Source organism: Sciurus vulgaris (assembly GCF_902686455.1).
Source record: "Sciurus vulgaris genome assembly, chromosome: 3".
NCBI classification, from domain to species: Eukaryota; Metazoa; Chordata; class Mammalia; order Rodentia; family Sciuridae; genus Sciurus; species Sciurus vulgaris.
The window spans coordinates 123,370,145-123,394,872 of NC_136463.1; the positions used below are offsets into that span (position 1 = coordinate 123,370,145).

Genomic DNA, 24,728 nt, shown 5'->3' on the forward strand with positions numbered 1-24,728 from the left:
CAGATTACAGATTCAATGCAAGCACCATCAGAATTATAGACATTCTTCACAGAATTAGAAAAAAGTTCTAAAATTTCATGTGGAAGAATAAAAGACCCAGAATTGCCAGAGCAATCCTAAGCAAAAAGAACAATGCTGGAAGCATCACAATACCCAATTTTAAATTATACTACTGAGCTGTAGCAACAAAAACATCAGGGTCCTGGCATAAAATCAGATGCATAGACCAATGGAATAGAATGGAAAACACAGAGACAATCCCATACAAATACAGTCATCTGATCCTTGATAAAGGTGCCAATAACATATGTCAGAGAAGGCAGCCTTTTTAATAAATTGTGCTGGGAAAACTGTATATCTGTTAAATAGAAAAATGAAATTAGATCTCTCTCCCTCACTCTGCACAAAAGTCAACTCAAAATGGATCAAAGGCCCCAAAATTAGAGTGGAAATTTTGCAACTGCTAAAAGAAAACATAGGGGCAACACTCCAACATACAGGTACAGGCAACAAGCTCTTCAATAAGATTCCTAAAAGTCAGAAATAATAACAAGAACTAATAAATGAAATGGCATCACATTAAAAAGCTTCTGCATAGCAAAGGAAACAAAAGAGTAAAGAGATGACCTACAGAACAGGAGAACATCTTTGCTAATTACTTTTCCAGCAAGGATAAATATACAGAATATATAAAGAACTCAAAAAAAAACAACATGTACACACACATACACACACACACACACAGACAAATAATCCAACCAATAAATGTGAAAGTGAACTAAACAGACATTTCTCAAAATAAGAAATACAAATGACCAACAGATACATGAAAAGATGTTCAACATCATTAGCTACTAGGGAAATACAAATCAAAACTATACTAAGATTTCATTTTACTGAAGGTAGAGTGACAATCATCAAAGATACAAATAATAATAAATGCTGGTGAAGATATGGAGAAAATTGGAACACTAATAGACTGTTGGTGGAATTGTAAATTAATACAATCACTTTGGAAAGCAGCAGCACGGAGATTCCTCAAAAGGCAAGGCCTGGAACCACAAACAACTCAGCTATGCCACTCCTCAGCACCTTTATGGAAATGAAAATCAAAACAATGAAATTCTATCTCACTCCAGTTAGAATGGTTGTTACCAGTCAATCAATAGATAAATAACAAATATTGGAAAGCATATGGAGTAAAAGAAATTCTTACACACCACTTGTTGGAATGTAAATTAATATAGCTACTATGTAAAACAGTATGAAGGGGTCTCAAAATACTAAAAATGCTAACACATGATCCAGCTAGCCCACTCCTGGGATATATATATATCTCCACAGGAAATGAAGTCAACATAAAAAAATGGCACTATTGTGGCGCCATTTATAATATTTAGGATATGGAATTAGCCTAGGTACCCATCAATGGAAAAATGAATAAAGAAATCATGGTACATATACACAATGGAATATTATTCAGCCACAAAGAAGAATGAAATCCTGTCATTTGCAGCAGAATTCATGGAACTGGGGCACATCAGGTTAAGCAAAATAAGTCAGACACAGAAAGACAAGTGTCATGTGTTCTCTTTCACATGTGAAAAAAAAAACAAAAAGTTGACTTGAATTTAGAAGGGGGATTACTAGGCAATGAGAATGGCGCAATGGGGAAGGTAGAGGAGGAACAGTAGGTAGACGTGGTCCATTGATGGACGTGGTTAATGCATGATGCATGCATGTATGGAAATATCACAGTGAAACTCATTAATCTGCACCATTAATATAGGTCAATAATAATGTTAAAAGATACTACATTAAAATGATGCATTGTACAATTCTAGAAATCTATTATATAAAAATATATGAAGATTAAAATAGACTTTCATCAGATTTTTTTAGGGGAGGGGAACAAAGCAAGCCAGCAAAATACTAATAGAATGTGATCTTAAGTCTGTGGAAAACAGGTACGCACAGAAAAAACCTAGAAGGATCAAAAGGGAAAATTTACATGGATTTTCCTCTAAGAGCATTCTAGATCCATCAAAACTCTCACATACCATTTTCAATAGTTTTGATTGAACTAAGAGTTGAAGCACCCTATTGTACTATCAATCCATTGGGTTTATTTTCTTCCAAGAACTTCTTTTTCTTTTTCAGAGAAAATGAATAGAGATGTTGGGAGATAAATTTAGCTTTTATCACTTTCGTTCAAATGCCTGGTTTTATAAAGGGATAGCCTTAACTTACTCATGCATTAATTATCAAAAAGACCACAGATTCTGGGGTTGAGAGACCACAGCTTTGTCTTCCTTAGTCAGAAAGTCAGCTCTTTCAAGCCTTCAAGATTCTAGACAGTAACCATTTCTTTCCCTGTTTCCTAAATGGGATTATTCAGAGTCTGCTTAAAACAGCTTCTCTTTTTGTAAGGCTAATCACACTCTGGGCTTCCACAAATTCTTTGCTTCCAACCATTGAGGGGTGCTAGTGAGTCTTATAGAGTCTAAGCTTTCAGGCCTGAGAATAGTGTCAGATAGGAGTCTCACAAAAGTCCTTCTCAGTTGCTAGAGCCAGAGGAAATCCCAAACCTTGATAGATCATGCTGCACGTCACAAGACTGATTCTAGGCATTGCCTAGGGGACACTGCTTTAGCTGCTGTTGGTCAGCATGAGAAATGGTGGGAAATGTCGTTCTGGAATATGCCAATCTCAACAGCTCCTATTCCAGAGGAAACAGTTAAGTGATCATCAGAATGCTCCACAGTTAGAACATCTCTGCCAGTTATTACCTTTTTTCCCTGCTTCTGAGCTCTGAATGTGTCCCTCCAAAATTCATTTTGAAACCTCATCCCCACTGTGGAAGTATTAAGAGGCGGGGCATTTGGGAGATGATGAGGTCACAAAAGCTCTGCCTTCATGGATAGGATTCCTACCGTTATAGAAGAAGCAGAAGGGAGCACTGTCATCCCTTCAATCCTTCTGCCACATGAAAATGGAACATGAAGCTGTCATAATTTGAATCAGAGAGAACAAGCCCTCACCAGACACTGACTCTGCTGGTGATTGGATCATAAACTTCCCAACCTACCAACCTACAAGAAATAAATTTCTATTATTTATAAATTACCCAGTTTAAGATATATTGTTAGAGCAGCCCAAACAGACTAAGATACCCAAATAGCTTACCCCTTGAACTTGGGAAGCATCTGTAGCAAGTCTTGTTGCCAGTGTTCCAGGACTATTTCTGAGATCATCAAACCAGCCGATGTCTTGCCCTAACATTGCCCTGAAACCAAATTTACGTAGCCTTTTCGTGAGGAGCTCTCCAGATTTAGCAAAGGTGTAGCCCTAAAATATAAAGAAGTCTTTAGTGATATTTTAACATGAAAAGAGGTGAAACAGCTTAATCACTTAATGAAAAATAAAACTTCTCACCTGCAGAAATTGGGTACAAAGGGATACACAGCCTAGTCCTACAAAAAGTAGGCACACAGTTGCAATGCTTGACTTTTGTTCCTCTTTATCAGGAAGTGAAAAAGTCTTTGGAAGATAGTAAGCAAGAAAGAAATCTTTTTTATTATGAACAACAACAAATATATTCAAATATGTTTAAACAAAATTTCTCTTTACATGTCTCTATTCATTTGTCCAAACCCACACAACGTACACTAAAAGTGAACCCTAAGGCATTCTAGGCACTTTGGGTGATCATGATGTGTCAGTGCAGGTACATCACTGTAAGGATTGCACCATGCTAGTTGAAGATGCTGATAATGGGAAAGAGCAGGAGGTATGTGGGAAATCTTTGTACCTTCCTAATTTTGCTATGAGCCTAAAGGTGCTTTAAAAAACTTAAAAATTTAAAATATTAGTAATTAACTAGTAGGTTAGCTATGAACATTAAATATTAATCTCTTGTGGGGCAGAATGCCTGGCCAATGAAAATCAATGGTGAAAATTACAGAATTTTTGTGTCGTTTCTTTGCCTGACTTAAGCAATTGTGTTGGCTTTTGTCTGACACAGATAAAGAAAATGATACCATCCCTCAGTCCTTTAAGTAATAAGGCAGAAAATGAAGAAAGGGAGGGAGAAGTGGAAGGAGGGAGGGAGAGGGGAAGGAAGGAAGGAAGGAAGGAAGGAAGGAAGGGAGGGAGGGAGGGAGGGAGGGAGGAAGGAAGGAAGGAGGGAAATCCTTGAAAATCTGAGAACATTAATCTAGGTTAAACTCAAAAGTATTATTTTAACCTCTATCTTGTTCAAGTAATAAGATGTAAAATAGTTGATTTTCACACTGAGGCATCTTGCCTGCTATTAGTTTTATACATATAAACTAGTCCACAAATATAAACAATTTGTTATATATACATGTATATATTTCATATTTAAATGAAGTTTAAATTCTTCATATCATTAGAAAAGCAACTAGCTATCAAGGGATTGAATAGAATTGACTTAGAAAAGAAAAAATCTACATCAGAGACCGATGTTGTTGCCTCTAAATCACAGGAAGCTAAAAACACCTCTATTCAAAAAGCTATGGGGATTGTGAATGGGTATTTTTAAGTGTATAATAGCTGGTAAATGACATTTGTAAATACATGATGAATTTACAGACATTTGCTCAAGTAACTTACTGAGAAGCAAACAGTCACAATAAAAGAATTGAAAGAACATATTCCAATGACATAACCCTGAAGTGAAAAGGATTTTAGGTGCAACAAAATCTTCCCAATGCAGACTACCTGAGGGAACTGTGAGTTCGGGAAAAGTATGCATTAGAGTGCTATTCCATAAATCTTTACCTATGGTTCTGAAGTAGTTTGAGTAACTCAAACAGTGCTAACAAACAGTTGCTCAAAGGAAACTGTATAATTATTTAGTGAATGCCTGCTATATGCTAAATAAACATCAGTAAAAACAATGACTGTTAGTCCATTAACTTGTTTTTTCATTATTATTCTATTAACCCTTCCTTGCAAAGCAAAACAAATTCGTTCAAAAAATTGCAAATTCCAAAGTGATATGTAGAGGGAGGATGCTAGGTTAGGACAAAGTTTCTAGTTAACCCAGGTAGAAAATGGGTTTGGAAGATACCACAGTAATTCTTCCCAATATAACATGACTCAGAGGTTTATAGCGTTTAAAAATTCAGAAACGTAAAGCTATATTTTGCGTTGGTATTAAAATCACTATGCAAATGCCCTGAAAATTCAAACTGCGATGCCACAATCACCATTACCCCAAAGGTCACCACATATCACAGCCACAGACTCTAGAATTCAGAGCAAGTCATATGAGTCTTACTTTCTAAATGAAAATCTAAAGCCCAAAACATCAAGTCATTTGCCTGAATTCACTTAGCTAAGGGTTATTCTTGAATAAGGAAATGCCTGTCTTTCAGCTTCCAATAAGTGAGTTCTGGGCCCGTTCTTTAGGCTTAGGGTGTTCTCCACCTTTTCAGTGTTACCAAAGAATACTTGACTAATGTTAAAATACACACACACACACACACACACACACACACACACACACACACTCACACAAGCACTCACGCACACACAATTGTCTGGTTTGAGACTGGGCATCTGATCTAGCCATAATCTTTTTCTATGAAATCGTGCTCCATGAGTTCTTGATATATTTTTATTGTTGAGATGCAGCCCAAGAGCTACCCATCAGTAGATTACTCTTCTCTTATACTAGTAGGAGTTCAGCACACATCTTTGCCATTTTCAAAAGGGTAAAAACTCTTAAACTCTTGCTAAGTGCCAAATGTCAAGTATGTGACTTAGCCTACTTTAACTTAAATTGGGATTTCTTTAAATTCTCAAAAAAAAAAACCACTGAGACCTTAGGTTTCTTGTCTCATGTTACAGACGATGGAACTAAGTCTCATCAAGAATAAATCACTTGATATTGAACTTGAGTTGGAAGAGGTGAGTCCGGTCTCAAAATGGAGGGCCATGATCCAAAGGAACCAAAGCAATTGAGGAAGCTGTTTATTGGTGGTCTGAGCTTTGAAACTACAGATGATAGTTTAAGAGAACATTTTGAGAAATGGGGCACACTCACAGATTGTGTGGTCATGAGAGACCGCCAAACAAAACATTCCAGGGGCTTTGGTTTTGTGACTTACTCTTGTGTTAAAGAGGTGGATGCAGCAATGTGTGCTCGGCCACACAAGGTTGATGGGTGTGTAGTGGAACCAAAGAGAGCTGTTTCAAGAGAGGATTCTGTAAAGCCTGGTAACAATGAAGAAAATTTTCATTGGTGGTATTAAAGAAGATACAGAAGAATATAATTTGAGAGATTACTTTGAAAAGTATGGCAAGATTGAAACCATAGAAGTTATGGAAGACAGGCAGAGTGGGAAAAAGAGGATTTGCTTTTGTAACTTTTGATGATCATGATACAGTTGACAAAAAAACCACACTATTAATGGGCATAATTGTGAAGTGAAAAAGGCCCTTTCTAAACAAGAAATGCAGTCTGCTGGATCACAAAGAGGTCGTAGTGGTGGATCTGGCAACTTTATGGGTCGTGGAGGAAACTTGGGAGGTGGTGGAGGTAACTTTGGCTGTGGTGGAAACTTTGGTGGAAGAGGAGGCTATGGTGGTGGAGGTAGTGGCAGCAGAGGTAGTTATGGGGGAGGATGGTGGATATAGTGGATTTGGAGGTGATGGTGGCAACTATGGCGGTGGTCCTGGTTATAGTAGTAGAGGAGGCTATGGTGGTGGTCGACCAGGATATGGAAACCAAGGTGGTGGATATGATGGTGGAGGAGGAGGATATGATGGTTACAATGAAGGAGGAAATTTTGGTGGTGGTAACTATGGTGGTGGTGGGAACTATAATGATTTTGGAAATTACAGTGGACAACAGCAATTAAATTATGGACCCATGAAGGGGGGAAGTTTTGGTGGAAGAAGCTCTGGCAGTCCCTATGGTTGTGGTTATGGATCTGGTGGTGGAAGTAGTGGATATGGTAGCAAAAGGTTTTAAAAACAGCAGAAAAGGGCTACAGTTCTTAGCAGGAGAGAGAGGAGTTGTCAGGAAAGCTGCAGGTTACTTTAAGACAGTTGTCCCAAATGCATTAGAGGAACTGTAAAAATCTGCCACAGAAGGAATGATGATCCACAGTCAGAAAAGTTACTGCAGTTTAAACAGGAAACCCTTCTTGTTCAGGACTGTCATAGCCACAGTTTGCAAAAAGTGCAGCTATTGACTAATGCAATGTAGTGTCAATTAGATGTACATTCCTGAAGTCTTTTATCTGTTGTAGCTTTTTCTTTTTCTTTTTCTTTTCATTCCATCAGGTATATTGCCCTGTAAATTGTGGTAGTGGTACCAGGAATAAAAAATTAAGGAATTTTTAACTTTAAAAAAAAAAAAAAAAAAGAATAAATCACTTGCCCAAAATGTGTCCAGATAGAACAGAGCAGAGACCTATGAAAAATCCAAGGCTGGCTGACTCCCAAGTTCTTGCTTTTTCCCAGCATGCTATATCCAAATTGCTATGGTTGGAGCACTTGGTACAATTTCCAACTCAAATAGACACAGGGGAAATGAAACAGATAAATTATGCCTTATGTGTATATGGAGGGTTGGCTAGATTAGCAACCAGTTTCCAAATAGGGTCCAATTATGTGCTGGGCCCATGTCCCACAGTGTGGTCTCAACATACCACATGTAGATATTGTGCCCTTTAGGTATGTCAGAATGAAAATAGAACAACTAAAACCAGGTTCATGATAACACTCTGTGAGATGAAAGTATCATGAAAGATGAATATGTAATAATTATGCTCAGAGGCAAATAGAAGCCCTCTTCTTTATCGGAGTGGAAAGACAGTGGTTTGTTTAGTATCTTTCTCCTAGCAAATATAACCCTGTGAAAGCATTAATGAGAAGCCAACTTTGGATTTCACCAAGTAGGTTTTGCTCTTCTAATCTTGCCACCCTTAATTACTGGGTCTAAGTCTATCCTAAGATTTCCGGTTGCGACCAGAAGAGTCCCAGAGAATATTCTCTCCACCAATGACCACATGGGAGTTCAAGAAGGGTGTAAGTTACAGCTGAACTGTCTTTTTTTTTCTCTGACTTGGCCATTTCATAACCAGTAGAGCTGAAGGATAGCTTAGAGATCAACTTCATCAATCCTTCCTTTTATAGTTAAGAAAACAGGTCTACAGAAGTAACAGGAAGTAATATCACAGCACCCAGGATGTGATGCATAACTAGCAGAGCCAGTTTCAGAGGAAATGTCTCCTGACAGGGATTTCAGAACTCTTTCCTTGGCAGCTCATATATGAATATATTCTTTCCTCTGCTTTTATAAGAAAGAGAGATAATCAGCAAAAAAAAGTAGACATTATGAGTTTCTTTTAGAAAGCAAACATCAGAAGTAAGATGGGGCACATGCCTGTAGTGGGACCTGTAGTCCCAGATACTGGGGAGACTGGAGCAGGAGGATCACTTGAGCCCAGGAGAGCAAGGTCTTATGCCCTACCCATCTATACCTGCTGCAGAGTGCTCAGTGAGATTCATTTCCAGAGCCTCTCACTGCTAGAATGGCAGCTTTGCTGGGGGCAGGCAGAGCGAGGTCCTGATTTTTCTAGACCACCTTATCCCCAACACCAGCAACAGCACTCAGCAAACAGCAAATGACCAATAAATACTTGTCAAACGATGAATAGATTTTTCTGTGTAGTGTTTGTTTTCCTCAAGGACTGAAAACTCAGCCAGGTGTCATGGCACATGTCTGTAATCCCAGTGGCTTGGGAGGCTGAGGCAGGAGATCGCAGGTTCAAAGCCAACCTCAGCAATTTAATGAGACCCTAAGCAACTTAGCAAGAACCTGTCTCAAAAAATTAAAAAAGGGCTGGGGATGTGGATCAGTGGTTGAGTGTCTGGTTTCAATTCCCAGCATGAAGAAGAAGAAGATGGAGAAAAAGGCAGAGAAGGAAAAAGGAGGAGGAGGAGGAGGAAGCAGGGGAGGAGGAAAAGAGACTGAAGATTCCACTGAGGAATCATAACTGACGAGGCATTCTTGAATCCTTAGCATGGTGTCTCAGTGAGAATATCAATCATATCTGTTGAGTAAGTGAAAGAACATTTCTTTATAATGGATACTGTATTTACTAGAAAATTATGGAATTTAAATTAATTGCACAAAATGTTTTCAGCATAAAAGAGTGTAGCACCACAAAACCAGAAGTTCAATTAACCAGATTTGAAGGTCCTGTGTTTCCAATTTCCTACCTCCCTGAAAGTAGCACAATTTCCTCATTTATCACAGGAGACAGTTTGAAAATTAAAATGGTGGGCTGTGGTGAGCCACACTTGCCTTGATTTTGTTCGTGGATCACCCAGATCTTCCTGTACAACAGGTCTGTAGGACAGTTTACAGTCAGGACATTTATCAGAGAGGTGACAAGAGAGAGACGTAGGGCAGGGAACTAAAACGTAAGCTTTTATCATGTACTAAGCTCAGATAATGTGCACTGGCAAATCCTTTGACTGTGCCGCCTTGACTAAGTTAATTATATTCTTTAGGTTCTATGTTTCCTTCTCTGTTGACCTCACAGGATGTGTGTGTGTGTGTGTGTGTGTGTGTGTGTGTGTGTGTGTGTGTGTGTGTGTGGTGTATCAACTAAGAACTATAACATCATCTTGATGACTAACTTTGCAATAATATTTTATCGCAATCTAGTTCTCCAGTCACTCTGGCTGCGTTTGGCTCCCCAGTTCTATCACTTTCTATCCCAAGTTCTCTGAGCCTTGGTTTGCTCCTTTATAAAACAGGAATAATAACAATCCTTACCTCAGATGGTTCTTAGGAAACATAAGTGAACTATTATACAAAAGTGCTTAGATAGTGCCTACTACATAATATCTATAGTTATTATTACAGCAATAAAATCAGATGGAGAATATCAAAATTCCTAGGAAGTGAAAGATTGAAATAAGCTTATTCTTTATTCATGCCTTATCTTACTTTTTTTTTTTTTTTTTTTTGCTTTTCTTGCTTCTTCCCCACTTCCCCATTTCAATGCAATCAGTAGGAGAACAGAGAATTTTTCACTAACACCTGCTATTGTAAGTCAAATTTTGTACCTCAGCTGTTCAGCAAGATTAAAAATTGCTTGAAATCATTTTGAATTATTCAGAAAACCTGCTTTGCACTCTGATGTGGTTTACACACAGGTAGGCTTCCTTCTTCCAATTCAAAGTCTACAGTGACAGTGCCATTTTTTTTTACAAGCATGTGTGAGTACCCTGTTGGCCCAGACAAGAGTGTTCAGCTTCACCATCTCACCTTCAGTGTGACAGAGGCTCAATGAACTTTTCATTTTTTATGTTAGAGCAAAGAGCCCAGCTACCAAGATGAGATAGCCACTGATAAAAAAGAAGGAAGTCTGAAAAGAATAAAGCATCTCAGGCACGCACTTACCCCAACAATCTGGCTGAAAAAAAGGGCATAGAGGGGTGTGAGTGCCCCATTCATAGCTGCACTCAGGGCCCCTACCAGCATATAAGGCCATTCTGGAGCATTGAATTTCATGATCCTTCTAACTGAGGCAGGCAGGACTTCTTCTTCCATAAAAATGCTCTTGTTCTTGAGGGGAGAGAGGATTACATTAGTGATCCAGATGTATATGTGGATGCTTTGCATATTCTCTTTTACTATATATCTGACCCTCTGGCATTCATGCATTTTACAGTCATGGTTCGATTGGTTTTGAGTGACTTCTATGATCTCCAAGATGCAGTGGTTTGTTATTTTGGGAGGAATGCTTGTGAATTGCTTAGATGGGAGGGAAACTTCTGGACTGCTCATCTGATGCTGTGTTTATGATCCTCAATTCACAAGTGATCATGTGTTAACTCTTTTAAATAGGTTGGATCTTTGAGAATAATAACTCCTAATTAGAAAAACCTTTGCTCTGGTGTAGTTCCACATGGGAGGACTTGAGAAAATTTTGAGATATGTTCGTCATAAATGTCAAGGTTCTATAATCTAGTAACTGGCTAAAGCTCTGAGACAGGTTAGGATATCTGAAACAAGACAATTTAAACCATTTTTAAGTGGTGTCAGCAGCTATCATTTACTTACTTTCAATAAAGTTTTCCTTTATTAGTGCCCAGAAGTAAGTGATACTCCATTGGGGTTTCTATATTGCGTGTTTTTTTTTTTTTTTTTTTTTCAGAAGGAGTGAAAATTAGTATTTCCCTATTCTGAGCATTTTAGTTGCTATTAGAGTGTCAGAGCTAGTAAATGTTTTTCCTCTCAAAGGCAAATATTCCATATAGAACCATCATTTTTCCTTGCTAGCACTATTACTCAATTCTTTAGGCCCATTTATTCAGCAATTTGTTAAATTTATTACCCACTCTGAGAAAGGATTCTAGGTGGCTTAAATAGATTTGTATTGATTTTTAAAAACTTTTTCTATAAAACATACTTAAGATATCTATAGAAAAGTGGCCATAAAACATTAACAAATGCTCTTTCGCACTAACACATAGCAATTTACCCTTTAGGTAGCTGAATATCAGGAATAGATAATAGCAAAGATCTTCAAAAACTTTTCCTTTGATTACAAAGTCAAAGACCACATTACCAATACATTTTATATAAAAGGCCGGTGTCAAGTCCATTCATTATAGTTGTAAGCCAAATAGGATGAAGAAAGGCAGCTCAGGCTGGTGACAAATTTGTCATTACCTCCATGTCAAGTTCTCGCTCAGTTGCTTTCATCATTTGCACTTTGTCATTGGTACTCAATCATGTGGCAAATCCTAGTGCTCAATTATTTCATTTCTGACAGCTTACTAACTTCAGGCCACCAAGGTCAGAGAGAGGAAAAAAAAAAAAAAGGTGCCTGGGAAAGCATGAGTAGAACAGGCACAAAGAATGGGGTTCTTGAATAAGCCCCATACCGCACCAATAGAATATATTGCCAAACACCTTAGTTCTGCGAGCTTCAGTTACCTCCTCCTTAAAATGAAAGCGTCAGACTAGGTTGTTGCAGGGAGACAATGTTTCTGGGTCTCTCAGATTTCTGCACATGTTGTGAGCAGAGGAACGACTACCTTTTGTTCAGATTATTTTTCAAGAATGTTTGTATAGCAAATAACCTTGGGAGACAGACAGTGTCTTCACCCCAAGCAGTAAGCCCATCTCTCCATTAGAAAAGACCCAGGCTTCTCAAGTTCAGGGTTCCTCCGGTCTTAAACACCCCACTCCAATTGCTGGTATCATCTGGCTCTCTTTGCGCCACCTTGTGGAAACTAGGGGTGGAGCTAGGGAGCCCATGCAAAAATGCTGAACTATGGCCACTGCTATTGCTCTGAGTAATTAAGTCCTTCAACTTTGTCTCAGGGCTCTAATGTATTCTACCAGCATCCAGGAAATTTTATCAGGCTAACCAGATAGTTTGCAGTAGAGCAAAATATCAGCCCTTTTACAGTTCTGGACAGTGATTGGTGTCCAGATCTGTATGTTTATAGACTCATGAGAGTAGGTGATTAAAAACACAGACTTACAGGTCTCATCACCACAGTTCCAATTTAGTGGGTCTCAGGTGTGTGTCTGTGCTTTAAAGACATTCCTTGGGTAATTATGACGACCACAGCTCAGATTGTGAGGCCCGTAGCAGTATATAATCTGCGTCCGCCTCTCACCACTCGATGTCTAGAAGTCTAGGCTTCTATAAGTGTACTTTTTTTTGGATGTCAGCTGAGTTGTACCTTCAGGGTACGCTTCCAAACTTGTGAAGATGCACCAACACTTGCTGAATTATTCCTGCTCCCTAGTGACATTTAAACTCCAGAATTTCCTGGAACCATTGCCCCACAGGGTGGTCCACCCACAACCTGACAAGATGGAAACTGTCCTGACTTTCTGATACCCAAAGTTATCCCCAACCTAACGGAAAAATACCTAGATATTTAAAAACAATATGACAAATTTTTGTCCAGTAGCTTTCATTCCAAAATAAACTAATAAAAAACACAAAGTAGTTCATTTGAATAATTTTCTTTTGTCCCCCTGTGCTGGAAAAACTTGACTCTAAAGGAAATTATTTCCTAATCCCCCCACAACACATACCAAATGCAGCTGTCTAGCCTGAAGGATACAAAACTAGAAAATCAGTCCCCAAATAATGGATTTATTTTTTATACTGGGGATTGAACCCAGGAGCACTATATCACTGAGCTACACCTCCAGCCCTTTATATTTTTTATTTTGAGATGGCCTCATTAAATTGCCCAGACTGGCCTCCAACTTGTGAACCTCTTGACTCAGCCTTCTAAGTAGCTGGGATTACAAGTGTGTGCTACCATGCCAAGCAATAATGGATTTTTGATGGAATTTTATTTGATATGGCTATCTAAACAGTGGAGAAATAGAACTATAAATATATAATTAAAATCATTCTATAAAGAAATATCTCACTCGTGCTTTGTAAAAACTAAATAGAAAGGAAAATGAATAAATTAATGGCAAATAAGTAACTCACATAGAGGATAAAATTATAAGTTTATATGTGCTTCCTCACTGCGGAGCTTGTTCCTCTACTGTAGCACTAGCAGGTTGTACACAGCTTATTTTTTCTATCACATGTAAAATCCCTGTCAGTAACTTATGGTAGGCAGAGTGACAGTGGTTCTTGTTCATCTTTCTATCCCCAACACAATACCAAGCACACAACAGATGTGCAGTCAGGGTTTATTGGTGGAAAAAAAAATGAATGGAGCTTTTATGTCCATCGTGCATTTGTGCAACAAAGCATTTATTTAAAATTACTTATTGCTCAACTACTATGTAGGTGGAACAATGCTAAACACTGGGCTCCTCCCAGCTTCCTTCTAAACATCTCCTTTGTGCTCCAGGGGGAATGTAACTTCCTTCTTGAATTTTGTGTCCTGCTCTTTATACTTTGTTATATTGGTTTTTGCATTCCCATCAATAGGGGTCTCCTGCCTTGGTTATATCTTGAAGATTTGGTGTGGAGAAATGGTAAAGTTATGACAAAGAGGTGAGGTGTTCCAAATGAACAGATACTGATACTTATTCTTATGGGTCCTGTGTCTGTCCTATCTCTTCACCAGTGTTTAAATCCTATCTTAAAAGATAGTTGCAATGAAGATATAGATGTCTAATATCAATTTCTGACTTAATTGCCATTTACATTCTACCTTGTTTTGCAATTTCACTGAAAGAGATGTCTAAATATTAGAGACTGGCATCTCTAGCCCACAGGTTTCCCTGATCTTAAACTTAGTTGTATTATATCTAGGATCTGAACCCATTTACGGAGCTAAAGTTACCACTTGGAGAGCAATGACTTTGCTCTATCACCAGCTAACTATGAGGCTCTGGATGAGTAACCCCATTTAGAGTTTGGAAGCATAGACTTATAAAACCATCGCTTCCAAGGGTTCAGTCAATGCTCTAAGAGACCACAAGGTGGAGTTAAGTACTTTGCATAAGTAGGTCTTCAGCCTATAGAACATCTCCCCATCTACACAGGGTAAGGTCAGGGACCCTCTATCAAAATGAGAAAAAGAAAGGAGTTCACCAATTCTTGGACTTCCAGAACTTAATTAAGTATTAAAATTGGGCAACTTTTACTCCTACAATGTTACTTGAGATTAGAGATTCCATTAGACACATTTTTTTAATCCTGAAGCTATTGTTTCCTTTTTAAAATAATTCTTTAAGTATAAAGGACTCTAATATAATTATTCTACAAACAAACATTATTAACATAAGATCTTTTCCTCTTAGAGCTTTAGTACCATCACATTGACTTCCCTGATTTTTTTCTTCTTCCCATCTCCCTTAACAAGAAAGAAGATAAAGCAGCATCTTTGCAAAATTATACTGGTGGACATTTTATTGATTTTGTTTTATTCCCAACTTATAATCTTGATTAGTAGAATGTAATAAGGAAATTTTAATGTCTCTAAAACTAATCCCTATGTTCAATTTAGATTTCCTTTCATTTCGTGGCTCCCTTCTGAGCTTTTCCTCATCAAAAGAACTCTGGGCATCTGATCTCCAGATCTCTTTCTAGGCTCGGATGGTCCCCTGTGGCTGTGCTGCACCAGCCACCAGCTTAAACAGGAACAGAAGGAAGTCAGCTTTCCCTTCCCTTCTCTTTCCTTTCTCTCTTATTTTTATCACCAAACATTTACCCAGAAGCTAGAAAAAAATATAAATATTGAATTTGTGTAATATTGAGAGATTTAAATTTTGGTGCAGTATTTGGTTTAAATTTTGGTATAGTATTTGGTCCTTCCTTGAAGTTCTATTAAACTCCTATTCTTATATCATACATCTTGTATTTACTTGTGATGGCACCATGGACACATTTGACATAGCTATTTCTAGAAGCAGAAGAGGAGATGAATCTTCAACAGCATGATGCAGTAAGAAACCATGCTTGTAAAATGTATTTTCTCTCACTGCATCTCTTCAGTTGCTCCAAAGAAAGAGTACGTTTTGGAATTTATTTAAACCAACTCTATTAGATATTAAGACCTTTACTTATTCAATATTATTATATGAAAACAAAAGAGAACCTTAATAATCCATCTTTCATAGACATAATTACAAATAGTACCAAGCTTTCTTCCAAATTTCTTCATTGTGAACCTATGTTTATAATTATTTTTTAATGGTTTCACTTGTTGGCATTTTATTGAAGAGAATTTGAAATTACATCATGCATAATGGATGTGCTTGTAATTAAAATATTCCCTGATTTGTTTGCTTTCATAAATATTAGAGCTTGGGCTTCGTTTTATGGTAGAAATTCAATTTTCATTCCAGTTGAGAAGTCTCTGGATGTTTGACTTGGTGCAAGGCATGGGACTAGGTGCCCAAGGTGATTCAAACACAAATAAGATGTAGTCATTAAGTTTAAGAAGCTCATAATTTAGTAAAGGAATAAATCAGCATGGCTTCAAAGAAAGATCAATAAAGACATTTCCATCAAAAGTTTCCAATGAAAGACTTCTGCAGGGGTAGGGTGTGGGAGTTGAAAGCAAGAGTGTAAGGGCCAGGAGAGGCTTGGAAGAGGGCAGATGGCCATCTTATGTGAAAGTTAGATAATGTACACAAGAGCAGGACACCTGCATCCTTGTGAGGAAAGTTTTTTATTGCCATATATGCAGATTCCCCTTCTATTTCTTTAATTCTAAGTTATTTTGAATTTATGTTAAAATTAATATTGTTATTTTAAATGCATCCTAAAATAATTATTATAAAATTGTCTAAAGGAAACAAACAAGGACCTCTGTAATTCAAAAATTGTGATTACTTGTATAAGGCCTAGTCTTATCAAATACCTTTGTTGATCAAATCCTTTTGCCAATTTTGTTATAACTTAAAAGGAAATTCTTAAATTGGAGGAAAAAACTGTTCTTTCTTCTTTTTTTTTTTTTTTTTGATGAAGTGGCGCACACACTTGTAATCCCAGTGGCTTGGGAGGTTGAGGCAGGAGAATCTCGAGTTCAAAGCCAGCCTTAGCAAAAGCGAGGCACTAAGCAATTCACTAAGACCCTGTCTCTAAAGAAAATACAAAATAGGGCTGGGGAGGTGGCTCAGTGGTTGAGTATCCTGAGTTAGATCCCTAGTATTCCCCACCAAAAAAAAAAAAAAAAAAAAAAAAAACTTTAAAAGGATAAAGCAAATCATTTGCTGAGCACATATGCTAAACATATTTCCCGTGTTTATCAGAATGGCTCATCTGAAACCTAACCCTTAATAGTCCAGTTTTAGTTAACATGTGTTCATTAAAGTAATTAATTAGCTAATCTATGTTTCTTTTTAAAAATGGTATAAAATGTAGAGTTTTCACCAAGTGCTAATGTTCCCCTATTTAGCATGACCGTGTGGACCCCATATGCTCAGGTTTAAAGGGCATACAGTGCTCCCCTCAGGAGCGACTGTTTCCATTCCTGCATGAGTGATTGGTGTCTGACCTTTTTGTCTTCATCTTCATAAGCAGATTTATGATTTACAACAGCTAATGGAGGTTCATGTACCAGATGAGAAAGCTGAGACTTGGAACGTTGCCGGAGAGAAGCTCTGTAAACAGAAAGATGGAAGAATGTGTATATGATGGGCAGGCTGGAACAGGACTCAGTTGGTGTCCAAATTTACATCATGCATCAAATAAACAGAAATGTTTGGTAGGTCCCATGGCAACCAAAGAAGGGAACTTCCAGATTAGGTTTGACAGAGCTATTCTTAGGTCAGAGCTAATTGGGTTGACTGCTCTGGGACCCAAGCTTTGCAACTGTTGGGCCCAGATTTGACAGCAGCTGGGAAGGGAGAAAGTGAAGGTGAGCACAGTTGTCCGAGCAGTCCACTAAGAGAGGCCCGAGGCTCAAATACATTCCAAGCCCATATGGTTCTGCTAACCACTGCCATAGCAAATCCAATGGCCCCTCACTTTTACCTTCTTTCTGATTCAGGTCTTAGTTTTTATTTCATTTTCTTTCTCTCTCTCTCTTTCTCTCTCTCTCTCTCTCTCTCTCTCTCTCTCTCTCTCTCTCTCTCTCTCTCTCTCTCTCTCCTCCCTCCCTCTCTGGTATTCCTCATGTTTATTTTAGTATGATGCCATGTGAACAGGAGTGAGCTGACAGGAGGAAATAGAGACCCCAGTGAGATTGTCTCTGAGCTAGCTATACAATGTCCATAGAAATGCATTGACACAAATCTTACTGAAATATAATAATATAATGCAGTTTAATGTATTCATTTATTCTTTTATTCTTTCAACAGCAGCTTACTGGGACCTGCAACATGCAAACCAATGCTCGATTCTGGCGAGACACAAAGACTAGTCAATCACAGTCTTCTTCCTCAAGGAATCTTCTTCCTCAAGGAATTTCACCCTGTAGAAAAGCAATGCATGCACCTAAGCCTGATGTAAGGAAGAATATGGTGAAGTGAGGTAAAGCAGTTTGGAATAGAGATTTTGGAAATTCAAAGGGAAAAGAAACATATGCCAGGTGATACCAAGAAAGGTCTCATGTGAGAGGTGGCTAAGCAGTGTTTGGCTATTTATAGACTACAGGGAAGAGCATCTGATAGAGAAAACAGTGTAAACAGAAGCGTGGAGAGGGAGGGTTACTGGTTAAATATGCTTAGTGCATGACAAGAATAGGATGTGACTGGCTCTTTTTTCCCCACTGAGACTCTTGGGAAGGGGTCCCCCATTCTCTTTTAGGTTAACTTATAAGTATGCAGCACTGGGCTCTGCTAGCAATTATGTTGAGAGGCTCTAAGAGCTAAGCTTCCTGAAAAGTGAGACCAACAGTAAAAAGAAGGAAACAAACCATCTATCTTGAACACACCCTTGAAGTTCTAGTCTTAGACCAAAGCATCTTTGGGCTATTTAGTTATGTCGACTGATTGTTTCTCTTTAAAGGCTGAACCAAGTTAGGTTAGGTATTCAGTCATTTGCAAATAGAATCTTAATGATACAGTCAATGCCAAAGACTTGGGAGGAGAGAAGTTACATTACCCAAGCTGTACTTTGGAAAGCTTAATCTGAAGTAGTAGTGTTATGAGAATGTTGGAGATGAGGAAACCTGTGTCACTGCTGTAGTACACTCTAGAAGGAACCATTCACATGTTGCCCCTATTTTGTATCCAGGAAAGAGTAGACTAAAGCAAATACCAATGTATGCTTGTGACTAGGTCCTCATCCAGGCTTCTGAAGGAAACAGTAACGTGCCCTCTTAATTACTTTAACTGGTTCCCATGTTCTGTTAATGGCACTGTCATCCTGTGAGCCACCTAGGCTCAATGCTGTATACTTACTTGAGCTCCACTCTCTTCCTTGTTCTTGCACATTCAAACTCTTGCCAAGTTCTCCTCATGATCGGACATGAACCACTCCCCACCCCGGCTCCTTGTCCTCCAAGTGGCCTATGGAACACCCACATTCCTTCCCATCTGTCCTGAAACTTCATAGAGTTATTTCCTTGGGTTACATAGCTAATGTTAAGCTATCTTCTCTAGAAGATAGGTCAGAGGTCAGAGGTCTAAAATGCAAACCCAATGCAATGAACACCAAGATAGGAATAGGTGATGGACAGGGTGTTAAGATTTAACTGCTTACTTCCCAGTGCTGAACATGGGAGGACATATATCCTGTACCTTGGGTTTCTACTACTCTCATATTTCTTAAGACACTTTCCTCACCATTTCCCAGACTATCCCACCTGTCTTACATAGGCTCTCATGAGACCATGAGCTATAAGGATGCTATTCTACCTGTTAGCTGGTTCCCTGCTTATCTACCAACAAGACCAAAGTCTATGACACCCCTTTTCAGAAACCCAAAACTTTTGCTTCTCCCTGTCTCAGAGGCTGTGTACCATTTTACACAATAAAGAAAAATGTTAATTGGGGGACTAATTGCTCTCTCAGTTATTATTTAGAAAATTATTTGCTATTATCTATTAAATTGTTCTTGAACCTAAAATATATAACTGAAGAGGAACATAGGCATTGAGAGACTAAAGCTGAAAAACAAAACACCAATTAACATTTCATTTAGTCATCTTGGAGCAAAAAAATAATATTGTCATTGTCAGTGCATACAATGAGATATTTTTAACAGATCTTCTTACTCGAACTTATAAATCTTTCTCTCTGCAGGAGGTTAATAGCTACTTTCTGTGCATAGACAGTATTTCTGAATTTCTCATCTTAGTCACTAAAATGAAGAATTTGTGAGAAATTATAGCCAAACAGTTATCTGTTTCTAAAAATAAACTTTAAATAAATTACTCAGAATAAATATAATTTTGTTCATCTTAAAATAATTAGTTTTTTATTGACATGACCACAAGATACACCTCCACTTTAACTGTTCTAATGACAGAAGTGCCTGGTCATTCTCTGTGTTTAAGCTACTTGGTGTCATCAGATTACGGTTTTAATGACTCTAATGATTTTAACATTTACTCATGACTAGACTTACTGCCAGATGTTTATAAAACTTGCCTAAAAATTTTGGTAACTTTTGTAGGTTTTACAATAACTTGAGACTATTTCTTTGTTATATTCCAAATTCAATAAACTCAATAAAACTAGCATTTCTTTAAAAAAAAAAAAAAAAAAGTAAACTTGTTCTCAAGAGAAAAAAAATTTAACCTTTTTAACTTTGAGAATTTAGATTTAAAAAGCAAAGTTACACTAATGCCTGAAATATCTATTTTCAGTTGAAAATAAGCATGATACCTTTAAGTGAAGTATTCTTTTAATTTGATATTTAATATTAAAATTTTAATATTAAAATGCATTAAATCTTACCATGTTGAATTGTTAGCTGACTGCTTCATTGTAAGCCTCTTAATTAAAGAGGCTTAATAAACAGTAAGCCATCTTGATTGAGCAAGTTCAGTAACTGAGTCTGCTCGCAACACAGCCTTGCATTATAGGTCCAGGAAGCAGTAAGGGCAGTGGTGAGGAGAGAGGAGTCAACCATCACCTAATAGTCTCCTAACTTTTTTCATAAATATAGACACATGTTCCTGGGTAGAATTCTTAATAGATAGAACTTTAACATCAGGGGAGAATTCTTTTCTTTTTTTTTAACATGAAACTCATAAAGACTAAAAATTTATAGTCTTGCTAACAGCATACTTCAAAAATATGTTTTGAAAGCGAATGCCCATATAGTAATCCAGAGAAAAATAAATAGCTCATTTAGGGAAACTCTATTTAAAAGCAAAAACACACATTTTTATTTCATCTAGTTAATGAATGATTTGTTTTCAATTGTGTTGCTCTGGGACCAGAAATGTTATAATTCAATTGCATCTCAGTAAGTTAGAGGAGCTAAAGACACTAAATGTGACCTCCATATAAGACAGTGCTCCGAATAAAACAGTTAGCTTTAGTGCAGAAAGACTAAACACAGATTTTTGTTAAATCCCCTAAATTCAATAAATGATGTGTGTGTATGTGTATTGTAATGGAGATTGAACTCAGTAGTGCTCTACCACTGAAATACATCCTCAGCCCTATTAATTTTATATTTTGAGATAAGGTCTAAGTTGCCTAGGCTGGCCTGGAACGTGCCATCCTCCTACCTCATCTGCCCCCATAGCTGGGATTACAGATGTGCATTACTGTTCCCAGCTAATAAACAACATCTTATCCACAAAGCCCTCCATTGGGATCCTGCCTTCAATAAGACGAAAGTTAAAGTTAGACCAAAAAAAGCTATGAATTATGAACATAAATGTCAATACAGCAACAAAAGCATTCATCTGCAGTTCTTACTACATAAGATCTGGGAGTCTGCTTGGGGCTTTCTTTGATATACTTAAGATATTGCCTGAGGCTCCTAAGAATATTTGAAAACTTTAAAATATGCCATGCAGCCTGAGCTTACCTTAAACTATCTCTGTAGCTCCCTCTGCTAAAGGTTTTCTCAAGTGTGTCGCCTTCAGTTCCATCTTTTCCTATTCAACACAAAATGAGCCACTTCTTAATGTATACAATAAACAGAACCATATTTAAACAGAATCATTAACTGTATTTGCCTGGAATGTAGTTACTATGTGTAATAACAAAATATTCCATAAACTTTATTCTTAAAAAATAAAGCTAGTAACTTGTCCAGCACATTGTAACAAAAATTTGAACCACATGCTAGCCTGTTACCTCTGTAGAAATAGGTATTTTTCAGCATAAATCATAAAAACCCCACAAGTAGTGGCAAAAAATGATAGAAAACCACCAAATGCTTCAAGTGTATTCAGAATAGCTCATGATGTTATGTATGCAGTAGCCATGCCTGGATGCATTCACAAGTCCAAATATGAAATGGTGGAGAAAGTTTAGAATGCTGGACAATTTAGCTTGGGGTAACCACCAAGTCTGAAAATTCAGATTATTAGAGAGAAGGTGTAGTAGGGCATAAAGTATCTATCTACACTTGGAAAAAATATATAAAACCTTTTAGTCATTGATTTATTCAATCTATCAGTAAGAGTGAGACACCTAGGGTATGTAGGACACACTTGAGAGAGCTGCTCCTGTCTGCAAAGGGTAAAGAAAAGGGATGGAATTCAAAACTAGAAGACTTGGCTTTGGCTCTATGACTCAATCAAACAACTTAACCTCTTGAACTTCAGTGGTTTCCTTTATCATTTATACAATGTCTGCCAGTGTTTGGGGGAGAACAAATCAGATATGTTTATTAACATGCACAGAAAGCCAAGTCCTAAAAATAGAAATTAACTTAATGTGCAAGTGAAAGGAGAATGACACTTGCCCTTCACATCCTTTTCATGAAGGGCTTGATTTCCCTGATTTTGCAAAGTCATTAGCGTGAAGTAAACACCCTTCCTTTTCAACAGTTCTTCGTGGGTGCCTCTTTCCACAGCTGTGCCACGTTCAAAACCAATGATGACATCTGCAGCTCTGATCGTGGATAAGCGATGGGCCACTGAAATGATTGTTTGCCTGTGTTGAAACTGCAAGAATGTACAGTGCACTGTTAAACAAGACCTTAAGACAAGGTTGACCTTGATCTTTGGATCATCCCAGAATCCACAAGTAAGTCAGAGCCTTGGTCCCTGGGAATATCCTTAAACAGGCTGTGCAGATTCTATAAAAGGTCAACATAGCTTCTGGAAGCCATAAATCCCATCATGCTTGGTCTGGTTGCTGCTATTAATCAACAGCTTTAAAGGGGAGCGGTTTCAAAATCATGTAACATCTTAACAAGAGTTTTAATTTTACATGTACAGTCTTTGGAACCAAATCCTAACTGTCTTTCAAGATGAGGAAGATTATAGTTAGCTAATATTTTCTAAAGGATCACACAGAATACATGGTCCCATATAGTATCACTTTCTCTCCCCCCATGAGCTGCCTTTCTTGCAGCCGCACAAGCATGCCCACATGAACCTGTAAAATAAACTCAGACTTTCCACAAACCTTATTCAGTGATTCTTGTATGACAGCTTCACTCTCATTGTCCAATGCTGAGGTAGCCATGTCCAAAAGGAGGATCTTGGGGTTTCGGATGAGGGCTCTGGCAATGGCTACCCTTTGTTTCTGGCCACCACTCATCTGGCCTCCTCCTTCTCCCACAAGGGTGTCAAATTTCTAGGGAAAAGGTGAAATCAGTCATGAGGAAGAAGAACTAGGTGGTGGTTCCTGATGGTAACCTAGTATAACGTCTCATCTAACTTCCTCCTCAAGTATGAATTTTCACAGGTCTGACTTTTACTGAAAAAAACACCCCTTCCCCAAACAGGTTATTACCTAACCAGTATTGGCGCAAGAGATAAAGAAATTGATTTATGCTCTTATTCCCAGATACATTGAGCTGTGTAAATGTTTTTCTACAGCTCAACTTCAAATAAAATTTTCAGCCAAAGTAAGAAGAAATCAGCCTTAAAAATCCATCTTGGAGGAGTGAAGTGCATATCAAATCCTTGTCTCCTTTCTTTAATTAGGCAACACAGCAAAACACAATATTAAAGCTGTCTTTACACAGTGAATGAAAGATCAAACTAGTTTTATGATTGTTACCATGGATATCAAATGGTTACTGAGTGTGTCATATGCCTATTGCTACATGGAACCTAAGATTGAGGTGCTGGCAGTCATTCTTATTTTGCTTAGTATTAGGCAACATGAGTTGACTTAGCACACCATCAGTGACAAAATCCATATAAATATAATAATATGGAGGTGGTCTTTGTAGTAATAAGTTGTTGTATAGAATGAAGAAGTATGAGGAATTATTTTTGAATATGTGAGAAGTAGTTCCAAGGACACAATATTTAAGCTAAGTGCAAGAAAACTAAATAATAATAACAGTTGTAGACATCAAGAAAACACTGCACAAGTAGTGCCACATGATAAATTTAGCCTTTTTTTAAACATGTTCTTAATATGTGGAATGAGGAAATTGTATCTAAAGCACAGAGAGTTTCAGAAGAAAATTCCCCAGCTTGGCAGATTTTAAATATATGTGTTTTCAGAGGGAAGGGAAAACTTATGGCACATTTCCACACATAAAACAAAAATATGATAATGAGAATTTAATGATTCACTCCAGGCACGCATGTAATCCCAGCTCCTCAGGAGACCAAGGGAGGAGCATCACAAGCTCAAGTTCAGCCTGGGCAACTCAGTGACACCCTGTCTCAAAAAAAAATAAAAATAAAAAATAAAGTGCATAAAGAATTTAATGATTTGGATTCTAAATTTTAAAAGTGTGCACTACTGTTTAACTTTTTCCTTTGATGACTTTTGAGTTTCCTTCTGGCATATGAGGACAGGCTACCTGTGGCAGGTTCATGATGAAGTTGTAGGCATTGGCCTCCTTGGCAGCTTGGACTATGTCTTCCATTGTTGCCTCTTTTCTGCCATAGCGAATATTTTCTGCAATAGTGGTGGAGAACAGAACTGGCTCTTGTTCCACTATCCCAATCTGATTTCTCAGCCACTGGGTGTTAAGAGAGCGAATGTCATGGCCATCCAGAGTCACCTAGGGAGCATGGGAACATCACACAGCTTGGAACTCTTCATGTCCTGAATCATGAGGTGATACTTGACCACTTGGGAGAAAAAAGAGGCTGACAAGACTGTGACTGCCACAATTTCCCTTGAAACGAGGCTGTTTATATTAGGATGCAATGTGTAATTGAAATCATGTTTAGCTATA

At 37.8% G+C, this 24,728-nt stretch overlaps 1 protein-coding gene and 1 pseudogene across 3 annotated transcripts in view; one reads left to right on the top strand and one right to left on the bottom strand.

Moving 5' to 3' along the window:
* Nucleotides 1-24,728, bottom strand: part of ABCB11 (ATP binding cassette subfamily B member 11) — a 93,400-nt gene that overhangs the window by 19,556 nt on the left and 49,116 nt on the right. For both annotated transcript variants that reach the window (XM_079131855.1, XM_079131854.1), the window contains 8 exons: nt 24,348-24,551; nt 22,988-23,158; nt 22,314-22,521; nt 21,435-21,498; nt 16,999-17,104; nt 10,454-10,618; nt 3,436-3,540; nt 3,187-3,348 (listed from right to left, as the gene is read on the bottom strand). In XM_079131855.1, coding sequence (XP_078987981.1) covers nt 3,187-3,348; nt 3,436-3,540; nt 10,454-10,618; nt 16,999-17,104; nt 21,435-21,498; nt 22,314-22,521; nt 22,988-23,158; nt 24,348-24,551 — 1,185 coding nt within the window. The remainder of the gene's footprint in view (nt 1-3,186; nt 3,349-3,435; nt 3,541-10,453; nt 10,619-16,998; nt 17,105-21,434; nt 21,499-22,313; nt 22,522-22,987; nt 23,159-24,347; nt 24,552-24,728) is intronic.
* On the top strand, nt 5,051-7,107 carry LOC306656551 (heterogeneous nuclear ribonucleoprotein A3-like; annotated as a pseudogene). The gene is made up of 2 exons (XR_013767028.1): nt 5,051-7,046; nt 7,077-7,107. The product of XR_013767028.1 is annotated as a heterogeneous nuclear ribonucleoprotein A3-like (transcript).